At 41.6% G+C, this 23229-nt stretch overlaps 4 protein-coding genes across 4 annotated transcripts; 2 read left to right on the top strand and 2 right to left on the bottom strand.

Moving 5' to 3' along the window:
• Positions 1–248: 248 nt before the first annotated feature.
• pomca (proopiomelanocortin a) lies at positions 249–2543 on the bottom strand. The gene is made up of 3 exons (XM_031878506.1): positions 2467–2543; positions 1026–1146; positions 249–875 (listed from the first exon to the last, which is right to left on the bottom strand). Exons 2-3 carry the CDS (start codon positions 1140–1142, stop codon positions 297–299), a joined length of 696 nt encoding a protein of 231 aa, XP_031734366.1. The 5' UTR covers positions 1143–1146; positions 2467–2543; the 3' UTR covers positions 249–296.
• A 6089-nt stretch (positions 2544–8632) lies between these two features.
• Positions 8633–14848, top strand: LOC116400588 (angiopoietin-related protein 7-like). Its single transcript, XM_031878500.1, has 6 exons — positions 8633–9789; positions 11892–12132; positions 13184–13318; positions 13393–13609; positions 13846–14041; positions 14124–14848. The coding sequence occupies exons 1-6, from the start codon at positions 9145–9147 to the stop codon at positions 14268–14270; spliced, it is 1581 nt and encodes a 526-aa protein (XP_031734360.1). The 5' UTR covers positions 8633–9144; the 3' UTR covers positions 14271–14848.
• A 210-nt stretch (positions 14849–15058) lies between these two features.
• Positions 15059–17548, bottom strand: ndufb9 (NADH:ubiquinone oxidoreductase subunit B9). Its single transcript, XM_031878490.1, has 4 exons — positions 17435–17548; positions 16296–16488; positions 15657–15770; positions 15059–15419 (listed from the first exon to the last, which is right to left on the bottom strand). Exons 1-4 carry the CDS (start codon positions 17521–17523, stop codon positions 15288–15290), a joined length of 528 nt encoding a protein of 175 aa, XP_031734350.1. The 5' UTR covers positions 17524–17548; the 3' UTR covers positions 15059–15287.
• Positions 17549–17825: 277 nt separating this feature from the next.
• tatdn1 (TatD DNase domain containing 1) lies at positions 17826–23216 on the top strand. Its single transcript, XM_031878501.1, has 12 exons — positions 17826–17904; positions 18578–18643; positions 19695–19744; positions 20101–20164; positions 20356–20499; positions 20778–20820; positions 21019–21104; positions 21186–21226; positions 21755–21831; positions 22523–22593; positions 22775–22901; positions 23029–23216. The coding sequence occupies exons 1-12, from the start codon at positions 17826–17828 to the stop codon at positions 23129–23131; spliced, it is 951 nt and encodes a 316-aa protein (XP_031734361.1). The 3' UTR covers positions 23132–23216.
• Positions 23217–23229: the final 13 nt, after the last annotated feature.

The following is a 23229-nucleotide window of genomic DNA, read 5'->3' as shown; positions in this document are numbered from 1 at the left end:
AAATATTTAAAGCAATAATCTACATATTAATCGATTATAAAAACAAAAAACAAAATTCTAAGGAGACAGGGTTGCCTGCAGATATATCTGCATATATATCAATATCTATACGACAATATCATCTCGATATCGAGGTATATATTTGGTGAAAAAATATCATGATATTTAGATTTTCTTTTCTCCATATCGCCCAGCCCGGATCTGAAGGATCTGTCTGCTCCTCTTCTATCTATCTCCTCCTGCCTCTCTTTCCTCCCTCCCTCTCCTCCCTCCCTCTCCTCCTCCTCCTCCCTCCCTCACTGCTCTCCCTCCTGCTGTCCGTCTTTGTTGATGACGTTTTTGAAGAGCGTGAGCAGCGGCCTCTGGCTGCGCTCGTCCCAGCTCTTCATGAAGCCGCCGTAGCGCTTGCTGGCCGGCGGGCCGCTCCAGCGGAAGTGCTTCATCTTGTAGGTGCCGTCTTTCTTCTCGTGGAGGTCACCGGGGAGCTGCTCCTGCTCCTCCGCCTCCTCCTCTGCCACCTCCTGCGCCTTCTCCTCGTCCTCCATCATCATCTTGCCGGCTAGCTCCCGCCTCCTCATCTCTCCGGGGAACAGCTCGGCCGACTCTTCCTCCACGCCGTTGGAGGCGTAGACTTTGACCGGGCGGCGCTTGCGCCCAACGGGCTTCCCCCAGCGGAAGTGCTCCATGGAGTAGGAGCGCTTGGCCTGAGGAGTGGAGGGGAAGGAGAAGGAGGAGGAGGGAGATAAAAAAGAGAGGGGAGGCAGAGACTCGGGGTCTGATGGAGGAGCAGGAGGAGGAGGGGGTTGGAGGTGGGCTGCACCCGGGATGACGGGCACCTCGGCGGTGAGGTCGGAGCGACAGTGCTTGATGCACTCCTGCAGGAGGAGAGGACAGAGATGTGTGCAGATGTTTGTAACCAGCAGAGGACAGAGAGGATGTGTGCAGATGTGTGAAATGATTTACTCATTTTAAATCTAGTCAGGTATGGGTCTGTGTGTGTGTGTGTGTGTGTGTGTGTGTGTTACCATCATGCTCGTCTCAGAGTTGACGTCCTGACAGCTCGGATGTTCCCAGCACTGACTGGCGTCTCCTCTGGCCACGCCCACCACCACCACAGCCACCAATAGCCACGCAAGACACATTTCTCTGCAACGCGTACATCGATACATTGTTATCTTTTTCTCTGTCTGTGATCAGCTGCAGTAATTTCAAAATAAAAGCTTCTCATTTGTGACACATCCAATCAACTTAATTTGTTTGGCTTTAATCTGTATTTATAAAGCCCTGATGATTGTTTTAAAAGTAAATATTATAAATGCAAATGAATTAATCATCTACAATTGAACACTACTGATCTACAATTACTATTAATATCCATGAGAACAAAACATTTTAACAATCACAATCTTTTACTGTGTTGAATGTAGGCCCACAGCTAAAACACATTTACAGCACAGCACACTAAATAAAGTTATATATTTACAAATATATATATATATATATATATATATATATGTGTGTGTGTGTGTGTGTTTCAAAATAAGAAACAGTGTGGAGTAAATATCAAACAATAAAATCCTAAAAAAACAAAGAAAAAACAGTTGACTGAAAAATAAAATACAAAGAAAGACACTTTAAAAGAAGTGATAATAAACTAGTATATTAAAAATATACAACAATGTGAACAAGTGACAGTAAATGAACTAGAACCCTGGTTCTACTGGAGAGGACATAAGTATGGATTTCAGTTGTTCTTGTTGTTTTCTTGTAATCATGAACATATTTTTACTGCTAGCACAAAAATCCACTCAAACATTTCTCTACGTTGGGTTGACGAGATTCAAATATCATACCCAAGAAAACTGTTTTAATTTTCCCCTCTGGTTTCAGATGACGTGTTAACGTGTTATTAAATATTTTCTTTTTAATCACTGGAATTATTCTTTTATGATCACAAGATAATAGCAGAACATTACTACTTTAATGAACTTGTTCATTTAAATTGCATAATGCACCTAATGTTATGTTGTGTATGTTGAGTATTATAATACAATGATGCACAAAACTGTTTCTTATGACCACAAAAAAGCATCCAGATAGTATTATTATATTTCACATAATCACCACAGAAAGATGTTTCCTCTGTTCTCTCTTCTTACAAATATAATAGAACGTATTTTATATTTCATGTATTCACGCAGTTCTTCTTTTCATCATATCTTTAAAACTCTTTAGTTATTATATTACGTTTGCCTTTGATAAAGCACTTTGTAATCACTGTTTTGATGTGATATTGCTTATTATCAATATTATTATTATCAGTATTATTATTATTATGTTTTTCTTTTTCTTTATTTTACATTTGTCCTCCTTTTAGTTTAAAAGTTTGTTCACGAGTCGAATGTAGAAAACAGCTTTTTAATATAATTTGAATAAAGAAAAAGATCATAATATTCAGACACTCACCTCGCCGTCTCTCTCTCGCTGCTGTTTTGAGTTCGTTCAGCTGTTGGACTGAGATTTCTGTTGTTCTCCACTTTAGTCCTTCCAACTGACCAGGCGACTTTATATCCTGTCAGCCAAGGACACACACACACACACACACACACACACACACACACACACACACACACACACACACACGCGATGATGACGTCATTACCTGAAATCTCCGAATCATTTTTCTCATTCATGGTTGCAAACACACACTGCTGCATGAAAATAGACAATCAATGAAACATCATCCCCCTCTTCCACCCACACACACACACACACAATGCTCCAATGAAAACTTCCCAACTCAAAAAGCTGAACTTTCAAGGAAAAGACGCAGCTCATTGTGAAGAAAACCGAAAACTGTTGGAAAGTTCTGGTTATAAACCTGATTTATTCTTATATTCCTCCGGTTATATTAAATAAAATGTGGCTCTAGTGATTGAAATATCTCAACATTTATTAAACAGACTGCTGGGAGAGTTTGTACAGACATTCATGTTCCCCAGAGGATGAACCCCACTGACTTTGGTGATCCTCTGATTTTTCTTTCAGCGCCACCGTGAGGTTTTTTATCTCAACCATTGGACAGATTACCATAACATTTGGTACTCCTTCATCTTCCCTTCAGGATGAATTGTAATAAGAGTTTTTTTAGCGCTTTCGTCTACATTTAAATTTGTCCAAAACTTTTGTTTTTGACCAAATATCTGCAAAAGTAGCTGCATTCCCAGAAGTCTCAGCTGTACAACTGTACTGTGGTAATTAGTCAGTGTTAGCATGTTAACACGCTAAGATAGCGTCTCAATATCTCCCTCGGTTGTGTTTATATTTGCCCATTCTGCCTCCTCAGGCCCTTTCACTGCTCTTCTCTACCTGTCCACCAGATGTCCTCACACTTATCCACCTGTCCCAGTCACCTGACTCCCACATCCATCACCTGACCTGCTCACCTGTTCTCCATTTCCCTCATCAGTCCTGCAGTATTTATACCATCATCGAGTGTTTGAGGGCTCTCTCAGAGACATTTTGAGTCCATTATGAACCCTTTCTGTAGGTCTGCATTACTGCAGACTTTGTCCAAGCGAATTAACCACAAATCATAGCGATGTGATGTTAAACACTGGGTTTCCAGTGGAAGCCGGAGACTTAAGAAGAAGCCACCTGAAACTGAAAGTGCACTTGTACCTGAACTCAGAACCCTTTATCCTTTAGTGTTTTTGTTTGGATTCACAACGTTAACCACGTGTTTACTGCGACCGTAGTGGAGCGTCGTAGTTTGACGCACTGGGCTACCGAGGATGATAACGTTGCTCGCTCACATATCCGGCGACCTTTGTTAATGAGCTGTCGTCTGCCTCTGCTCTCAGTAGATGTGATGTATCTTAGGATTGTAGTTCAGAACAGCATGCAGCAGGAAATCCGGATATACAGCGCTGCAGGAACGAGTTCTAAAACCCAGAAATGAGTAAGCCCATTTTGCACTCAATGGGTTTTTTGAATAAGTGTTTGGTTAGATGCATGAAATAAGGTCTGTGGCTAACACAAGCAGATATAAAATACGTCAGTAAATAGCCCTCTCGTAAATGTTGAAGCTTTTACGTGTCTTGAAAAAAGCGGTTGCTAAATGAGACGACTAGTCCGCCATCACACCCTTGTTGTGTTCACTCACAACCGTGGTGTTAAGTTTGTAGCCTAACGTTAGCTTTTTACTTCTGCCGACTCCGTTTACGCTTCAAAAATCAAGAAAGTGGTGTTGATTTGTGAAGATTATCCAAAGTCCAATGGAAGAATCCCATTGGTGTTTTGCCGGGGGAACCAGTGATGTTAACTTCCTGGTTGGCCAACAAAAATCTGCCATCCATCTGCACTCCATTTTTGGAATACTGCATTAAACATACCTTGTATTGGGAGATACTAAATCTTCTTTTGGCATACTAAATAATATGGTATTATGGGTTCTAAAGTAACTTTTAACATGCATAATAGTTCTATCTGATTAGTCTGTTTTCGCCTTGTGACCACAGCAGGTAGATATTAGCTGTTTCCTGATACATCTAAATGTATGTTTTTAATAATGACGTTGTTGTTTATTTGGTGGTTTCACAGAGAAATCACATCAACCTTCAAACTCCAAAGCTGAAGACTTCAGGACGAAAAAACGTAGAGGCACAACAAAAGACAGAGACGCACCACGCAAGTCTCCCTCCGCCTCCTAACGTGTTAAATGTCAGCCGACGCATCGGGCAGATTAACACCAAGCCGACATGGTGTCACAGGGGTGGAAGAGGGGATTCAAACCTGCGGGGTCAGCGTCTACAGTTACACACACACACACACACACACACCTGCTGCAGCATCTTTCCATTCTCTGAGCCCTCTCTGTGACTAGTGATTAATCTGAAAGGGGATTGACTTGTTTAACGGACCACCGGGGAAAAGGTTGATGAGGATCAACTTCATTTTTTTTCAAGCTCTGTGTCCAAAGCCACTCCTCACTTTAATATTAATCATCCGTCGGTAGCCTCATTTTAAGACCCTTCATGCACCAGGAACCTCTCTCGGTTCTACGTCCACCACCGTCAACAGAAGTGCAGATGGTCTGAAAAAGGAACCGTTCCAACATCAGATTTGGAAGATCTGTTTCCGAACACTTTTGCAACTTTTCCGACAGTCACGGCAACTTTGTGTTGGTGATTGGTCGGGTAAGTGGAACCAAACCCACAAAGAAAAAGTGAACAGAAATCAATTAAATAGAAGCAAGTGGAGGAAGAAAAGATACTGAAATCAATCATATCTGATCTATAAAACATTATAAAGTGTTGTAGAAAACCAATACCCTCCTGTCATTGAGCCCCTTTTTAAGCCTGTTGATTGAGGCACCATTTCCTTTGTTCATCATTCATCTGTCTTTGCACAGTTCACACAAGAACCAACACTGGTTTGCCTCTGATCTGGAGGCTTTTTGTCTGGGAGCTCCAAAAACTGTCAACATCCACCAAGAATCTCCCTCTAAGACCTTTTGTTAATATCTATATCAAAGCTACACACATTATTCTGTAACAAATACAAAGATCAGTTACCGCTAAGCAATCTTATTTCCCTTGCTGTGTTCTCAAAATTAAAAAAATGTTTGTTACAAAACATACATTTTCGTTCAAACTGTTTCTCCATCGAGAACTCAAGTTCTGTTGTTTTGTTCTCAAGTCTGATTCAGACAAAGACTCGACTGCGTCTGTTTTTTTCTGTTTTACTAATGGAACAAACTGAGCATCTTCTGGAGGCAGGCAGGTAAATATAAACCCATTAGAGGACTCCCACAGCCTTGAACCTCCATTCAGCCCATTACACACACACGCACACGCACGCACACACACGCACTCTCTAGGATGCTCAGGAAGAACATGAAGAGGTAATGGCACGATGACACGGGCAGAAGAGCCAACCGATGACATTATCGACACAGTATCAGAAGTGGAGGCACTTTACTCACCGACTCCTGCAATTAAATTCAGTCCGTCTTTCTGTCCTTTTGTCTACACTGAACAGAAATAAAAGAATATTACATGTTAAGTTCAACTACCTGCAATAAATATTCACAGAATCACAGTTTGTTTCAGTTTACGAAGTTCTACTTCTGTAACTTCAAAGTACTTTTGGATTTTGTGTCCATATATATATTTTGTGATTATATTGGAAACTTGTGTCCAATATCATCAGTATGTGGTTTGTTGTGTTTAACGTTTAGTATCATGGGATGTAATTAACATTGTCGGGGATTAGGGCTGATTCTAAGCCTACAGCAAGTTACTGTTAGGCTCCTCCCATTAAACATCTATAAGCATTATATGAACATTAAAAATCATATACAATACAGTATCCACTAAAATGTGTATATGAGGGAATGTTTAATTTGTTTATTTGTATGCTGTTTTAGTCAACAATGAGAACTTATATTATTGCACCTGTGATTGACTATATGGTCATGAAATGAACAGATCAGATCTGTGATCAGTTTTCAGTTGCTGTAACTTGTCGTCACATTACTTTGAACCCATTAAATGTAATCTATTACCTTCAAGGCCAATTGCTGCCAATCCCATTAGAGGATTATCAGGATAAGATGTCATACCCGGTGCCCACACACACACACACACACACACACACACACAAATAGTCTCCTGGCTGTCCTGATGCTTTTCCATTGAGATGAATTCAGCGTTGCAATGCTGGGACGTACAGGGCAACAGGTAGGAGTGTGATTTACATTAAATGTAAAATTCTTGCAAAGCAAAGGATTGTTTATTTTAAGTTTTAGCTCACTGGCTCTGTTACCAGTGCTTTAGACACTCACAGTTAACAGTTCACCTTTAGTTTTGTTGTCAAAGTTGCGATGCCATCGTGTGGTGATACAGTTGAAAGCAGGGACTGTTCTGAAAACTTTCTTGAAGTTGCATTTATGGACAAGGAAGCAAGCGCATAGGACGTAGACACTGTGAAAAGAACAACACTAATGTCAGAGAAGATTGTTGATATTGAATGATTTTGCAAAACACGGAAGTTTATATTCAATGACAATGTTTTTTACGTCCAACGGCAGGAATAAAGATTCATAGTATCTAAATTTGGTTATTTCTTTAAGGTTTCTGTGCATCAGCTGACTCTTAAATCTCAGATGTCGGAGCATCCTTGAATGCACCAACAGGGATCGTTTTAATGGTCCTGGGTTTCCATGAACTTTTAGTTTCTTGCATCTGTTTTTTCATGGGAACTTAGGATCCTGGAAACAGGACCCTGTGACTTTAGGACCCTGTAAACCAGTGATTCTCAACTGGTGGGTCGTGACCCAAAAGTGGGTCGCGGACAGTTTTCAGTGGGTCGCGGGCCTTTGCCTGACAAAAAAAATAAAAAATAAAATGTTGTGATTTTATTTTGAAGGGCATTTTTTATGCAGCGGAATTATTCCAGCATTTACGGCACTTGTTCAGCGGTGCAGGAAAAACACCGACCAATGCGTTGTGAATCACATCACGTGATGCAGCTCATCCAATCAAATATGGGCATTCTGACAAGTTTCCTGACTTGAGTGAGATGTACACACACCCTGACACAGGGGGGAGAGACGAGGATATAAACAGCGGAGCAGGACCTGTTGAGGTGTGAGTTGAGTAAGTCAAATCATAGGATGATCTCCAAAAGAGAGAAATGTCCAGAGAGACCAGAGTCATTAGACTCTGACTGGACAGACTCGTATAGGTGAATTCTTCCAACACTAATTTCTCTTTTTAGAAGATGAGAAAAATATAATATTGTGGCTTTTTCACTTCACACTGAATGAACTGAATTTAAAGCTGCAGGGCAATTCAGTGAAAACAATTTTTCTAAAATGAATTCTGTTACGTAATTAAATTTTTAATCCAGCCGTTATTTTACTTGAAATGAGAAGAACATTTATTCATGTATTTCTATGTATTATTTATAATCCATCCAGTTAAATTTGAAAACTGAGAATAATATTCGTTGAAATATAATTGATGTGTACTTTCTTTATTTGATTTGGCAGTTCTTTACTACACAGAGACGTTACTACTACTAGAGTTCTTGAATATAGATATACCCAAATTATATATATATATATAATTTGGGTCGTGGGTCGCGGCTTGTCATTAAGGGGTGATGGTGGGTCCCGCAGCCAGACCAGTTGAGAACCACTGCAGTAAACCATAGGACCCTGGGATCATTGGACCCTAGAAACATAGGACCTGGGAACTTATGACCATTGAAACAAAGGACCCTGAATTTAGGACCCTGTAAACCATATGAGCCTGCAAACATAGGTCCCTGGGAACATATATACACTCCCGTTTTGGTTTGAATAGGGTCTTAATTTACCCAAGATGTAAAGTAGATTTGTCCCACAAATGAACAAATTTGAAATCTTGAAGTTGTCCAGTACGTTTGTGTTTGTGGCATACATTGTCAAAAGTATGTGTAAATGTGATCCAGACTTTGTTTCTGCTCTTCAACAGTTTGTTTCAACTGAAGTGGAAGATTGAACCAGCAGGTCTGAACTTTTCCTTTGACCCGGCTGGGACCGTAGCAGGATCTGGGGCTTGGTTTAGATCTGGTTTAGAAGGACCATCATTCCTGTCTAAAACTACTCTTTTCATGTCAAAGAGGTTTCTCTCTTCAAGAACTTCAAGGCTTGCTGGTAAAATCATAATGATGTAAAGTAAACTGCTCCTCTCATTGATTGTAACCGTGTTTCCTGGGCTAAAAGTTAACAAGACTTTCAGAGATCTCTTCCTCTACCAATCCAGTGAATGTTAAAGCACTAGTCTATGGGCCACTGAACCAGGTTGAGCACCTTCATAGAAACCTGGCTGGGATGTCACAGAGTTTGAAGAGGGAGAACCGGATTGTGTTTAAGTCACAATTCATGGACAATAAAATCCATGGACTTCATCTGTTTTGTACATTTTTTTCCCCGTCCTACAAACCAAGTGTAACTTTGGGTGAAGTCTGGACCTCAACTTGTAGCTATGACATCTGACCTTGATGTTGATCAGCTAATTCAAACCGATGACTTCACTTGAAGTTGCTGTGGATCAAAATAAAAATCAGCAACAATCAGTGAGGGTGAGTTACTGAATGTTTAGGATGAAGTGGCGATCCATTCTACTAACCTTTGTCTTACTGACCCGCCGGTGTCACCATGTCACCGGTGACTTTGCGGCCTCTGATGAACGTCCAGACGTTGGACACGATGAGGACGTACACCCCAATACCTTCACAGAAAATAACGGGGATGTACTGGACATGAACATCCAAACAAGCATGGATGTAGCAGACACAGACTTTGACACAAACTGGGACACAAACAAAGACAACTATGAGGACGCTGACTGGCATCCTCTTCCCTTCCTCCTGGAAACACACTCCGACCTGTCAGCGAACTCCCCACCATTCATACGCAGCAGCGACACCGGTGTTAACGACAGAACCAACCAAAGCTTCAACCGGACTATTGTCAGTTCATCGACACAGTGCGGCGAGTACAGCAGCCAGCTGACGTCTAGTGGCCAGTGCCGGCTGATGGCCACGCTGCCTCCGGTGCCGGTGGGAACGTCGCAGCAACGCTGCCCGGATATGTTCCGCTGCACAGACGACATCTCATATTGGCTCCACGAGAACCAGAACAGAAAGGAGCAGCTAGAGGAGCTGAGGGAGACGATGTCAGAGCTGCAGGAGGAGCTGAGGAACCACCGCCATCGAGTCAAGTCCCTGGAGGTGCAGGTACACGGCCGTACACTAGTTCACAGTTTGTCTCTGTTAGAATGAAATGGCAGCTTTTCACTTTCTTAAAGAAATAGTTGGACATGTTATAAATAGAGTCCTGCAGGACTGAGTCTTAACACCTGAAAATGATGTAGAATTCTTTGACATCAGGTTCCCTCGTCTCAAAGTCAAAGAGGTTTTTAATGGGATTTTGGTTAGTAGCCTGAAATGAGGTCTGTGGTTAACACAAGATTAAGAGATTTACTCTATAAGTTTTGTTCTACAACATAAAATTCACAAGTAGATACCTCTAGAGTCGACTCAATGATTGATAATGATACATTTATCTATATTTTATAATTCAACACGTTTTACGTCGGATTAAAGATCTGTTTAGTATTATTCATCTCTTCAAACCCCTTTCTTTTTACAGTTTTATTTTACTACGCATCCCTCTGGAGGCTTGATGTCTGTCCAGCACTTTGGTCCAGAGTGATGTATCTGAAAAGCTTTACGTCAGATTGTCATAAACGTTTGCACAGATATCCGTGTTCCCCAAAAGATTAATACCAATTATTTTGGTGATCCCTTGAGTTTTTATCTGGCATCAACAACAGGCCACATGTCCAGTCGGCCTCAGTTGTACTTTGATATTCACGCTAACGCACTGCCTCACAAGCTAAATGCTTTTAGCACTGAAACTGAACAGAAACAATACAGGCAATGCTACAAACACTAACAATAACTGTGATAATGTACACATACATGCAGTTTATATTTTATAGGGGCAAAGATTATTGGGACACCCTCCTCTCTCTCTGTCTCTATTTATCTTTGTCTGTCTTTATCTCCCTGTATTGACACCCACTAAGTCCTCCTTAACCCTGAATGCTAACAGGATTAGCAGCAGGCCTTTTGGTCTGCCTGACCCAGAGAGTATTTTTCTGGGCTGGAGTGTCTCGGGGGCCACCCTTTGGTCAAAGTCGAGTTAAGACTGCTGTCTGATATTTGCTTGTTTTTGTAAATGTTGCCATTGTTTGCTGACGAAAGTCCTAGTAGAGGAATGCTTTCCCTTCCCTTTGAGCATATAAGCTACTCAATGGGCTAAATGTACCTACTTGTGTGTCCTGTAATTGTAAAGTATTCATATTGGTGATCCGACATCTTGGTAATTTAATTTATTGTACCACACAAATGAGGCAGTAGCAAAATCCTGCCAAAATGAAGACAAACAAAATAACCAAAATTATAGTTTCTGTATCCACGAGTACGCATTCATCCGTGTGCTGTAAATTTCATCTTCAGACGGCGTATAGGCTCTTTGTAGTACCTCCATTTTTTTTGAGAAGTTTAAGAGAACAGACTATGATAAACAGACTACATACAGACAGCTTTAGCTTAAGCTTGTTTGTAAAAAAACAACAACATTTGGCTGATCGGGTGAGAGACTGCTGACAGAGTTGATTGAATTAGGTTTCACTTTTGCTTACATGGTCATGCTTGTTGAATAGTGTCTATGTGTGTGTTTAGTTGGAGGAGCTCAGCCCGACAGTGAGAGCTGAGATGAGCACTGCAGTGTGATAATGAATTACACCTAAACATTAAAAAGGAATAATAAAAAAAGAACAGAAACGTCAGAGTTTATTAATACTCCCCTAATTTAGCACCTGGGCCTGTTTGATACCATGTATTTGGTACGGATCTCTACCTTTAGGTAACGTAAGAACGCGAATGGCTCTCCCAAGAGCCAGCGTTCAGTTTGTCCATTCTAGAAACATGGAGGTGCAAGATGGCGGACCTGTGGAAGACGATTATGCATTAATTAAAACGTAGTTCTGAATATTATATTACATTTCTGCCAATTAATCCCCCTAAATGTTACACACTGTCCCTTTAACCTCAACCACCCAATATATTGGAAGACGTGTTTGGAAGTTTAAACCACATATTTAAATATATTTACAAATAAATTGGTTTGAAAGATTTAAAAAATACACTTTGTAGATGCATTGAGCATTCCTTTGAAATTGTACCGCTTACTTCCTTTTTTAGGGCCCCATTGTTTACAACAGGAGAACAACGTCAAACCTCACCAACTCTTCTGTGTTTTTAACTCTCAGGGTGAAGAAAGAGTTAGTGTAGAGTCGCCCTTCGACCAGCGCCTGCATTCTCTGGAGTTGCGTCACACCGAGGCCGACACGCTGCTCCTGGTGCATGCGGCGCTGCTGTATGAGCTGCAGACGCAGCTACGCAACCTCTCGGCCGCCGCCGCCGCGCAGCGCATGAGCCGCAACACGGGCTGCGCCATCAACGTCGTCAGAACGACGCCGCTGCTCGGCACGCGAGACACACTGCCACCAGGTACACATGCAACCGACACAGTGGTGAGTTGCATGAATTGCGTGTTGCATGATGAGGTTCATGCAACCTAACTGGAACTTTTTAACCCAATCAAAACGACACACAGCAGCAGTGTGTTGCTGCAGGGCATTCAACATGTATTTGACTTTACCGTACAAAAATCTGATTTTGCAGCCTATGTTTTGTTAACAGTTAAAGGTGCAATGTGTAAGAAATAGCCACATAATCCGAAGAAAGGGGACGAGAAAAAATAGAAATGAGAAAACAACTTGTTACGTTTTCATTTTTCATTTCATCCTCCCCTCCACTAGTCCGGAGGAGAGCGTGCAGCAGCTACCGGAGGCGTTATAATGAATCCCATTGCTCTTCTTGGCAAGACTCCGCCCTGTACAGCATTCAAGTGCTAGGATTGGCCGGGAGTCCAAGCTCCCCGAGGTCCCGATATCCTGATTTGTTCGGGTCCTATGTCCCGACCAATGGGCTATCCTGACCCTAACTACTCAAGGTCAATACCTCAACTTAACCAATTGTCTCTGCCTAAACCAGCTTTGCAAGGCGGGTCTTGCCAAGAAGAGCGGTGGAATTCATTATTATATTAACCATCACAATGTGCGATCAGGACATCGCCATTTGTGCTTTTCTCGTTGCCGATCTCTGATAATGTTACATTGTAAACAACCGATCCGTGTTTAAATTGACAGGAGGAGAGCTAGTAGCGTTAGCAGCACCGCTAACGGCTAACCAACAGAGGTTCCCTTAAGTTACATTATGATGCGTTCAGGCTGTTCAGTGAAAATTAGTATCATGTAAAGGAAAATTATAATGTCAGTATGTAAGTGCAATGTTTTCTAACTAACTAATTAAATGTAGTGTTGGTGAGAAACTTGAATAAATCCAGTTGTTTGATGGATGTTTTCACAGCAACATAAATAGAATTATAACCTGTTTACACACATTATAAAAACTGCTAATGACAACATTTTAACAACTCAGGATTTCACAGTTTCATCATTAGTTGACCGTTTCATGTCTCTCTGTCTCCGTCCCTCAGATGGGCCGCGCTTGTCTTTCTGTCCATCCGACTGTGCGTCTCTGTATTACAACGGTGTTCGTCATTCCGGTGTTTACACCATCATCCAGTCGCCAGGCATTGCCCTGCCCGTCTACTGCGACATGGAGACCGAGGGTGAGACACACACTCGCGTTATCTAGTACAAGGTATTGACACAAAGACAAATTTCTTCTTCGTGTGTGCTCCAGGCGGAGGCTGGACTGTGTTTCAGCGGCGGCGCGGCGGCCTGGTGAGTTTTAACCGCGGCTGGTCGGAGTACCGCGACGGCTTCGGCGAGCCACGAGAGGAACACTGGCTGGGCAACCAACAGCTCCACCTGCTGTCCAACCAGGGCCACTACAGCCTCCGCATCGAGCTGCACGACTGGAGCCACGCCCACAAACATGCCCTGTACCACAGCTTCAGGTAGTCAGACCGGATGATGTAGATGAGTTGGTTGTACTTAGCTCCACCCCCTTGTGTCCCTTCTGGTTGCAAAAAAAACCAAGATGGCGACAACCAAAATGTTGAACTCGATGCTTCAAAACAGTAGTCCACAAACCAATGGGTGACACTTCTATTGTAACATGTAGAGGACAGTCAGGGGGCTGCAGGACAAGTGGATCTCTCCACTCTTATGGTTTCCTCTCCTCCTCATGCAGGATAGAGAACGAGGAGAACCGGTACCGCCTCCATGTGTCTGGTTTCAGTGGAACGGTGGAGGATTCGTTCGGTTGGTACCACGACCAGCACGACTTCAGCACGCCAGACACTGGCAACATCTGTGCCGAGATCAGCCACGCCGGCTGGTGGTTCCACCAGTGTTTCTACACCAACCTCAACGGCGTCTACTACAAGGTCAGAGACAACATGCCACTAGATTTTGTAGGACTCAGGTTTATAAATATGTTAATTGTGAAACACCCTTTGTTTCCACCAGGGGGGGCGCTACTCTCTGAAAGCTCAGAACCTGCTCGGGCCGGATGGCATCGTCTGGTTCTCCTGGAAGGAGTCAGACTTCTACTCTCTGAAGGAGGTGACCATGATGATGCGACCGTGCAACTTCAGGCCGCGCTTGTCGCCATAGCTGAAGCCCTGCTTGCAGCTTTCTTAGGACTGCTAGCTGCCTCCAGGGGCTGCCAGAACTCCCACGTACCAAATTATGTATTAATACACTGCTGAAAATAGTCCCCAACAAATGCACTTTTTATGCTGTATGAGTAAACTAACTATAACTGTAAGTACTTTGATTTCTCAGCATATATCCAGCGCCTTTAATGTCACATTTAGAGGCTCATAATCATTACGGACTTCTTCTGCTTCGTCTGTTGCACCAGTAAAGACACTGATGTCAAAGTGTTACGTCTACACCTTTAAGGGTCCATGCACAGACCCTGGTTCACCCACAATAAGTGATTTCACTCTCTTTGGATGATTCGAGTGTATCACAGGAGGGTGCAGACTGATCCTCCCTCTCTTGGAAACTTTGTTGCACCTGTCAGGGTGGAGCAATCTACAGCTTTATCATTCTTATTGGTGCATGGAGTCTGCTGACTGCACAAAATTCCCCGCAAAGCTCTCTTTAGCTTCCACCTGAGCAGAGGTCTTATAAGCAAGCATATGTGCATTTTAATACAGAACTTTTAAAACACTCCTTGTGCTTTTTGGGAGAATATCCAATATATATATATATATATATATATGCAGAGTTATATGAGAAGATCTATAAAGACACGTTTAAACTCGGGGGATATTTGGAGGTAGGAAAGATGTTTTGGAACAAATTAAAGTTAGTATGCTTTACCTCACTTTTTACTCATTGTAGATGTCTAGCTTTAGAGGATTTTCTTTTTGCAGTTGAACACAACACACACATTTACATATAATTATTTATTAATAGTTACAGGTATTCATTGATACATCTACAGGACTTCCCAAAGTCACATCAGTGTGAATTGAGGCAAGTTGTTTTCTCAGCTGTGCAACCTGCACAGGTGAATGACTTGTCAAACATTCTTCACAGAAATATGTAAATTCAGCCAGACGTCGTGCTGCTGTTGTTGTTGTTGTTGCTGTGTGTTGAAGATTGTTGGGTGGAGGGTTATTATGTGGGGCGCTCCCTGGGGCGGGTGACGTACTGCCACCACAGAGGGGGGAGGTCTCCCTCAATGCGGGCGGGAGGGAGGGCTTCGGTCTTGGGGCCTCCGGCTGAAGTCTCAGCCTGCAGCTGGGCGACCTGGAACCAAGATCAATTGTGACGATTAACGTGCTGAACCAAACATGCAAGTATCATAAACGTCTGTTTGCCACAGAGCTCATTTTCTGCACTGATCAAAGTACCTTAAATATTAAAAGGGTATAAATAGGTAGGACTATAATGGCTATTTTGCTTCTTGTAAAGCGCAAAGACGAGGCGACACGGTGGAATGTAAAACATGTGATGTGTAGACGGACCGGGTTCTGAAACGCTCACCTCTTTGTCCCAGCTCTGCATTCTCAGTTTCTTCCACTGCTCCCTCTTGGAGAAGTAGTCGGGGTACATGGCCTTCTCTGAGGGGTGCCAGTGGTCCAGCACCCACTCTGGGACCTGCAGGAACAGAGCGGAGCTCAGGACGTTACATTACGATCGTCTGCATCTTCCTGTCATTATTCTAATCTTAAATAAGTACATTCAAGTGTTCCTTTTCTTTGCTAAAAACTCGCTCAAGATTTGAGGACAGAATTTGTCAGATAATGTGACGTAGATGGTTGTAGTTGCACACCCCTTACATCTCCAGCAGAGGGCAGTAACGACTCAATAGACCACATAGTGCTGCATGTCGATATCGTCACATTGCTGTGAACATTTTATGAAAAGTTTAAGGTTGTGTTTGAAACATCCCTCGGCTTTATGTTACAGAAAAAAAGGGAAAAATGTGAAACAGCTTACAAACCTATTGTAGCCTCACAGAGACGTTTACAGGAAAACTCTCAAACTAATAAGTTCAAATAATTGTGTTGTTTTCGTGTCTCAAGTTGTGAGCTTCATAAAGTAAGAGATAAAATACTGAAGAAGAAGAAATGTGTATCCACAGGATAACATCCAGACGCAGCCCGTGACACCCTGCCTCACCTTGTAGCACTCGTATCTCTCGTAGGACGTCCCGCCGGGGGAGTCGGGGAAGATGTAGGGCTGAGGGTGTTGGTTGGCCCAGAACTCCTCCTCTCCCGACTTCAGCATCATGGTGGCCTTCACCATGTCCTTCTCGTCCTTGCTGTCATCGAAACGAGCTCGCATCATGCAGGCGTAGAACCTGTATTTGTCTCTGTAACAATAAAAAAAAAAACAGTTACACGTCTTAAACCATACAAATGAGAGTGCAGAGAGAGACTCAGATGTGTCCTGTTACCGCAAGACTTCTAGTGCAGATACAGCGTGAACATGACACAAACAAAATCATCATGTGTGCCAATTGTTTCAGAAGAAACACGACAGTGCGTTTCCTGTTTACACTGTAACATCGAGAAGCTTGACAATGTCGAAGTTGTTCTTGATTCTTCTTCACAATTCTTGTCTGCAATGTAACGTCTGGGTATAACTCCATGTAACTTTTAACTCAAAACCCTAAATACTGGTCTCACATGCCCAGTATGGTTCTGGCTCTATTTGTTTTTTTCTCTGTTGTTTTTATTACAATGTGTAACTTATTCTCAGATATTATAAATTGTATATTGACCACATCTAGAGTGAATAACTTCATTCATTTTTGACTAATATATATATATATATATATATATATATATATACACTATACTATACTATACCTACCATACTTAACTATTACTTACTTAAACTGAACAGCATTTGACAAAAAAAAAGAATTAATCAGTTCATCATCTGGAACAGAGTTAATAGCTTGATTAATTACTTAAGTAATAACAATAATAGATTTCACAGAACAGTGTTTGGAGTGGTGAGCAAATGAGAAGTGAGATTTCTCACTAAGTGAATTCCTAAAATGTAAACTCTCTTAATGTATATAATGTATGATGATTTCTGTATTTATCTATTCAGATCTATTAGACTAGATTTGTAAGTTTAGCTGTTAGCTATAAGGCTATAACTCGACTGGAATGGGTGACCTGGCTAGCCGTTAGCTTAGTTTAGCTGGTTAGCTTAGCAGCACAGCAAACACAGACTGTCTACGGTACAGCAGCGACGTGTTATGTTCTTATTTTCGCGGTTCTTAAACGAAGACAAGCTCCTCCTACCTGAAGATGCACCATGACTCCAGGTGTCGAAGGGATTTCTTGTAAAGCCGCAACACCTTCTGGTGGTGAGTGAGATAGGCAGTGGCCATTTTCACCGTCCCCTGTCACCTTCTCGGTGAGCGGCGCGGTGGATTCTGGGACTATGTGGCGTGTGGACGTTATTACCGTAAGTGCACTTAGAATGTGCAAACGTATTTTCTTGGATGTTTATTTTGTCCCTTTTTTCCCACAATTTAATCACAGATGTTAGTAATAACGGCTAACTACAACCAAACGCGCTCCATATTATCTTTCGTCTAGAACCTTTGGAGAGCAGGGAAAGTAACAAAAAAGCTAACTATACCAATAATGGGATTGCTCTCAGTTACAGTACTTACGGTATTGACGCATTATGGGATTGGTGAGAGCTGCATGTGTGGTTCTTTTTAGAAGTATTGCTCTTACAAACATGGCTCAGCACAAATTCATCGGTGAGACACTTGTGTTTGATGTTTACATTACATGACAGAAAGAGAAGGTTAGATGAGAGTCAGTGCATGCTGGTAATGGTGGTAAACAGACAAGCATGTGTGTTTTGAGTTAGCATGGGAGCTAGTTTGAGTTAGCCCTGCTGAGAAATGACAACACAGCAGTTACTAACTGTACAGATGTGTGCACGAACATGTCAGATGGTTTGATTTTGGTTTAAAACATTTCACAACTCCTGATGACAGCTTATACATCAGCAACAGGTACTGTGCTTGGCATTAAAGTGAATGCAGATAGAGTCAAGAAAGGTGGTGGTTGCACAGTATTAGAGTGGGAATCAAACCCTCAACCCACTGGGAAATTGAAGCCTTAACCATGTGCAGGTTTATATGACTGGCTCATGATCATGCACTTTAAAAAATGCTTGTAGTTTTACATATTTACAAGCAGCTGAGATGACATGATGAACAATAGGAGTTAAAATGTGTACTGAGATGAGAAGTTGATCAATTATATATATATATTATTTCAAGAGGCGATATTCCAGCAGGATCACTGTATCATATCATAACTATATCATAAGAGAATATCAGTCAAAATGCACGATCCAAAATGAATCACAACATGTTTGGTGAAATATTTCAGTATCGATAACTTCCATCCTCCCCCTTTCAGATATCGGTGTGAACCTCACCGACCCGATGTTCAGAGGACTCTACAGAGGGAAGCAGAAGCACGACGGTGAGCTACGCATTTACTTTTGGCTTGTGTGCTGTCGAGACTAGTTAACCTGAGACCAGTTAACCCGAGACTAGTTAACCCGAGACTAGTTAACCCGAGACCAGTTAACCCGAGATCAGTTAACTTGAGACTAGTTAACCTGAGACTAGTTAACCTGAGACCAGTTAACCCGGGACTAGTTAACCTGAGATCAATTAACCTGAGACCAGTTCATTTGAGACTAGTTAACCTGAGACTAGTTAACCTGAGACCAGTTAACCTGAGACCAGTTAACCCGAGACTAGTTAACCCGAGACCAGTTAACCTGAGACCAGTTAATCTGAGACTAGTTAACCTGAGACTAGTTAACCTGAGATCAGTTAACCTGAGATCAGTTAACCCGCGACGAGTTAACCTGAGACCAGTTAACCTGAGACTAGTTAACCTGAGACCAGTTAATCTGAGACCAGTTAACCTGAGACCAGTTAATCTGAGACTAGTTAACCTGAGACCAGTTAACCTGAGACTAGTTAACCTGAGACCAGTTTACCTGAGACTAGTTAACCTGAGATCAATTAACCTGAGATCAATTAACCTGAGACTAGTTAACCTGAGACCAGTTTACCTGAGACTAGTTAACCTGAGACCAGTTAATCTGAGACTAGTTAACCTGAGACCAGTTTACCTGAGACCAGTTTACCTGAGACCAGATAATCTGAGACTAGTTAATCTGAGACGAGTTAATCTGAGACTAGTTAACCTGAGAMYAGTTAACCTGAGAACAGTTAATCTGAGACTAGTTAACCTGAGACCAGTTTACCTGAGACCAGTTTACCTGAGACCAGTTAATCTGAGACCAGTTAACCTGAGACCAGTTAACCTGAGACCAGTTTACCTGAGACTAGTTAACCTGAGACCAGTTAACCTGAGACCAGTTAACCTGAGACTAGTTAACCTGAGACCAGTTAATCTGAGACTAGTTAACCTGAGAACAGTTAATCTGGGACCAGTTAATCTGAGACCAGTTAACCTGAGACTAGTTAACCTGAGACCAGTTGTGATTTTGTGACAGATGACTTCAATGAGATCATTGACAGAGCTCTCAGAACCGGAGTCGAAAAGGTAAGCCACGTCTCCATTATTACTTTTGGTTTGACTGAAATATCTCAATAGCTGTCAGATGGATTCTCATGAAATTTAGTGCAGACATTCATGGTCCTCAGAGGATGAATCCCACTGACTTAAGTGATCCTCTGACTTTTTCCTCTTGCACCATCATGAGGTCGACGTTTGTGATTTTGAGGGAAATGTTTCAACAACCATCGGACGGACTGCACTGAAAGGCGCTTGTGTTCCCTTTAGCATTAAATAGTAATAACTGTGGTGATCCGAGACTCTTAAGTCTTGTTTTTGAACACCGAAAAGCCATTTCGAATTTTTGTCTCATAAGTAATGTAAAACCTGTCGCTTTGTTCCAGTTTATGATCACAGGAGGAAACCTCGAAGACAGCAAGGAGGCTCTTAAACTAGCCGAGACCAGAGGTAATGAAAACCACGACAAAAGACGTGTTGTGGATTTCTTTGTGGGCTTTTTACGATGGTATCGCAGAGCCTGGTGCACGACCTCAATGTGAATTCATGAGTCCAGTTCTTCAGGAGCAGAATCAACCAAATCTGCCTGATTCTGTCCTCTGTGCTCCACCTTTACACTCGCTCCCTGTGTGTCGTTACAGATGAGTTCTACTGCACGGTGGGCTGCCATCCCACCCGCTGCAGTGAGTTTGAACAGAATGGTGAATCCCAGTACCTCTCAGGGTTGAGGGAGCTGGTGACGGCGCACAGAGGAAAGGTGGTGGCCGTCGGAGAGTGTGGACTAGGTGGGTGCTGGTGACGGTGTTGCGTTTGTGCAGTAATAATTTAACAAAAGATATAAAACACAAAAGGAAACAAATTTTATCCACAACAAATTTGACACTTGTGGCTCTTAGCTTTTTTTATACAACTACATCAGTGTGTATTCTTCTATAGAATATAAATATGATATCAAATATAAAGTCTCCAGTGTCCTGAGTGTGGGAGTAGGATGTGCGGATCGTAACATTAAGAGTTTCCATTGTTTAATGAGACTGTAATGTGTCTTTTCTCCCTGTTACAGATTTCGACAGGTTGCAATTTTGCCCAAAAGAGACTCAACTCAAGTAAGTTTATTTGTCTCTATTGTTTATTAAAGACCTGGAGGTTGACGCCTGGCTACGTGTAACAATTGTTTTCATCACAAACTAATCTATTGATAACTTGGTTGAGAAATTGTTAAATTGTTTGTCACAAAAGTTTGAAGAAGCCCTTAAATACTCTCTTCACTGTTTCCTCTCTTCGCTTGTTCTGGTGTGGAACAGATACTTTGAGAAGCAGTTTGATCTGGCAGAGGAGACCCAGCTGCCGATGTTCCTCCACTGCAGGAACTCCCATCAGGAGTTCATCGGTAGGTTTGTTCACTCAGGACCTGGTGTGGTTTTTATTGTTATACAAAGCATTTTACTGTTTCTTTGTCTCTCTTTGACAGACATCATGAAGAGAAACCGAGACAGATGTGTTGGAGGAGTGGTGAGGACATTTGTTTTACACTTTATGATATTCTTCAAAGTTAACTGTCTGGTAGAAAGTATACAAGAGAGGAAGACACTTTAAAGTGTTTCACTAAAAGGGATTCAAACTTTACTACTTTGCGGTTTTTACTGATTTTGTTTGAAGTTTTTGATTTTCCAAGATGTTGTGGAAGCTGTCTGACATTTCTTCTTTAAATGAGCTGTTTAAGTCCTCCGTGTGCATTGTGCATTGCATTGTGGGATCCTGGGTAATCTCCAGTTTACAGGAAGTGATGCATTTAATAGACACACGTTCCAATAAAACTTACTGCAGAAGGATCTCAGACATCTTCACTCATTACAAGATGTCTGTAGGAAATATTTGGAGAACGTTGCTTTCACATTTGAAAGAAATAGAAACGTAATTCAATGGAATGGTAGTTTGCCACTAATGTAATTATTATGGTAAAGAAAGAAGAAATTAATTCACTAAAGTTGGAGACGAAACTATGATCCAGCTGATTACCTGAGAGTTTTATTATTTCAGGTCCACTCGTTTGACGGGACGGCAGAGGACGCGGCTGCCCTCATTGACCTTGACCTCTTCATTGGAATAAATGGATGGTGAGAGGATGTAGTGTTTCACCTGAACTGAACCCGAAGACTTGACCCGACATGAACCACATGTGGACTCAGCTCCACATCTGGTCTACAATGTTGGATTCAGTGTATCATGCTAAATAAAACTTGTCTAAACTATGGAAGCCCATTCCCGCCAGCAAAAAAAAAAATAAAAACCACCCCAAAAAAACATTACTTTCTTTTGGGGTCATTTTTTTTGTGGCAGATTTTTTTTATTATTATTTTTGGGTGGATTTCTTTATTTATTATTTTTGGTTGGATTTCTTTATTTATTTATTTTTTGGTGGATTTTTTATTATTATTATTTTTGGGTGGATTTTTTTTATTGTTATTTTTGGTTGGATTTCTTTATTTATTTTTGGGTGGATTTTGTATTTATTTATTTTTGGGTGGATTTTTGTTTTTGTTAATAATAATTATTAATAATAATAATTCAATGAAGGGGAGTGTTTTAATGTATTCTGTATTTAAAGCAACATGACTCATCAAATATTTAATTTTTGTTTTTTATTTGCAACTATGTGAACAATACAGCGCTGATATAATGTATTATTTATATTATCTAACAAAGAAAAATCAGTTCAGCTCTGTGTTTCACAACATCATTTTGTTATTATTTATTTATTTTAATACTGCATGTTAAACAGTGTTTATTGTTATTTCTATTTTTCAGTTCCTTGAAAACAGAGGCCAATATTGAAGCCATGAAGTCCATCCCCACTGAGAGGCTCATGATAGAAACGGGTGAGATGCCTTCAGTTTGTTTTAGTATAAAAGGTATTTGATATAGATATTAAAGAAGATAATGATATTGGAGAGCATACACAAATGCTCATCATTACACAAAAGATCTGGATGTTTGGTGCGTCATATTGCTGTTTGACAGTTATTAATGCGTTCATCATACCTTCCTGCTCCTTCCCAGATGCTCCGTGGTGTGGCGTGAAGAACACGCATGTAGGCTCCAAAAATGTAACAACTACATTTCCCACAAAGAAGAAGTGGGAGGCGGAGCATTGTCTGAAGGACAGGAACGAGCCCTGTCACATCATGTGAGTAACGTTGAGGTGGATTCTCTGCAGAACTCACTCGATAAATTCATCAGTTTGCAAGCGAGCCAACATCAACGTTCTTCAGTCCAAAAGCTGATGCATAGATTTCACTATTTCTCTCGTCCAGACAAGTGTTAGAGGTGATGGCTGCAGCGAGGGAGGAGGAGCCGCTGGAGCTCGCCAACGCAATCTACAACAACACCATCAAAGTCTTCTTCAGCTCCAGCTGATGACGAAGCACGCTCAACCTTCAGGAGACCGACTGAAACGATCTTCATCAATGTGTGTGTGTGTGTGTGTGTGTGTGTGTGTGTGTGTGTGTGTGTGT

Source organism: Anarrhichthys ocellatus, unplaced genomic scaffold, assembly GCF_004355925.1.
Source record: "Anarrhichthys ocellatus isolate YVR2014 unplaced genomic scaffold, GSC_Weel_1.0 scaffold183, whole genome shotgun sequence".
Lineage (NCBI taxonomy): Eukaryota > Metazoa > Chordata > Actinopteri > Perciformes > Anarhichadidae > Anarrhichthys > Anarrhichthys ocellatus.
Note: the sequence above shows the minus strand (reverse complement) of the source record. Positions and strands in the feature narration are given on the sequence as shown.

What these genes read in the sequence shown, in the direction of transcription:
- pomca (XM_031878506.1), bottom strand. Translation starts at nt 1,142, where the DNA reads ATGTGTCTTGCGTGGCTATTGGTGGCTGTGGTGGTGGTGGGCGTGGCC. An exon ending in ACTCTGAGACGAGCATGATG is followed by an intron (nt 876 to 1,025) that starts GTAACACACACA and finishes CTCCTCCTGCAG; the next exon opens with GAGTGCATCAAGCACTGTCG.
- LOC116400588 (XM_031878500.1), top strand. Translation starts at nt 9,145, where the DNA reads ATGTTTAGGATGAAGTGGCGATCCATTCTACTAACCTTTGTCTTACTG. An exon ending in CTGCGACATGGAGACCGAGG is followed by an intron (nt 13,319 to 13,392) that starts GTGAGACACACA and finishes TGTGTGCTCCAG; the next exon opens with GCGGAGGCTGGACTGTGTTT. An exon ending in GCCCTGTACCACAGCTTCAG is followed by an intron (nt 13,610 to 13,845) that starts GTAGTCAGACCG and finishes CTCCTCATGCAG; the next exon opens with GATAGAGAACGAGGAGAACC.
- ndufb9 (XM_031878490.1), bottom strand. Translation starts at nt 17,523, where the DNA reads ATGGCCACTGCCTATCTCACTCACCACCAGAAGGTGTTGCGGCTTTAC. An exon ending in AGAGATACGAGTGCTACAAG is followed by an intron (nt 15,771 to 16,295) that starts GTGAGGCAGGGT and finishes CTGTTCCTGCAG; the next exon opens with GTCCCAGAGTGGGTGCTGGA. An exon ending in TGCAGAGCTGGGACAAAGAG is followed by an intron (nt 15,420 to 15,656) that starts GTGAGCGTTTCA and finishes TCTTGGTTCCAG; the next exon opens with GTCGCCCAGCTGCAGGCTGA.
- tatdn1 (XM_031878501.1), top strand. Translation starts at nt 17,826, where the DNA reads ATGGGATTGGTGAGAGCTGCATGTGTGGTTCTTTTTAGAAGTATTGCT. An exon ending in TCAGAACCGGAGTCGAAAAG is followed by an intron (nt 19,745 to 20,100) that starts GTAAGCCACGTC and finishes GCTTTGTTCCAG; the next exon opens with TTTATGATCACAGGAGGAAA. An exon ending in TAAACTAGCCGAGACCAGAG is followed by an intron (nt 20,165 to 20,355) that starts GTAATGAAAACC and finishes GTGTCGTTACAG; the next exon opens with ATGAGTTCTACTGCACGGTG.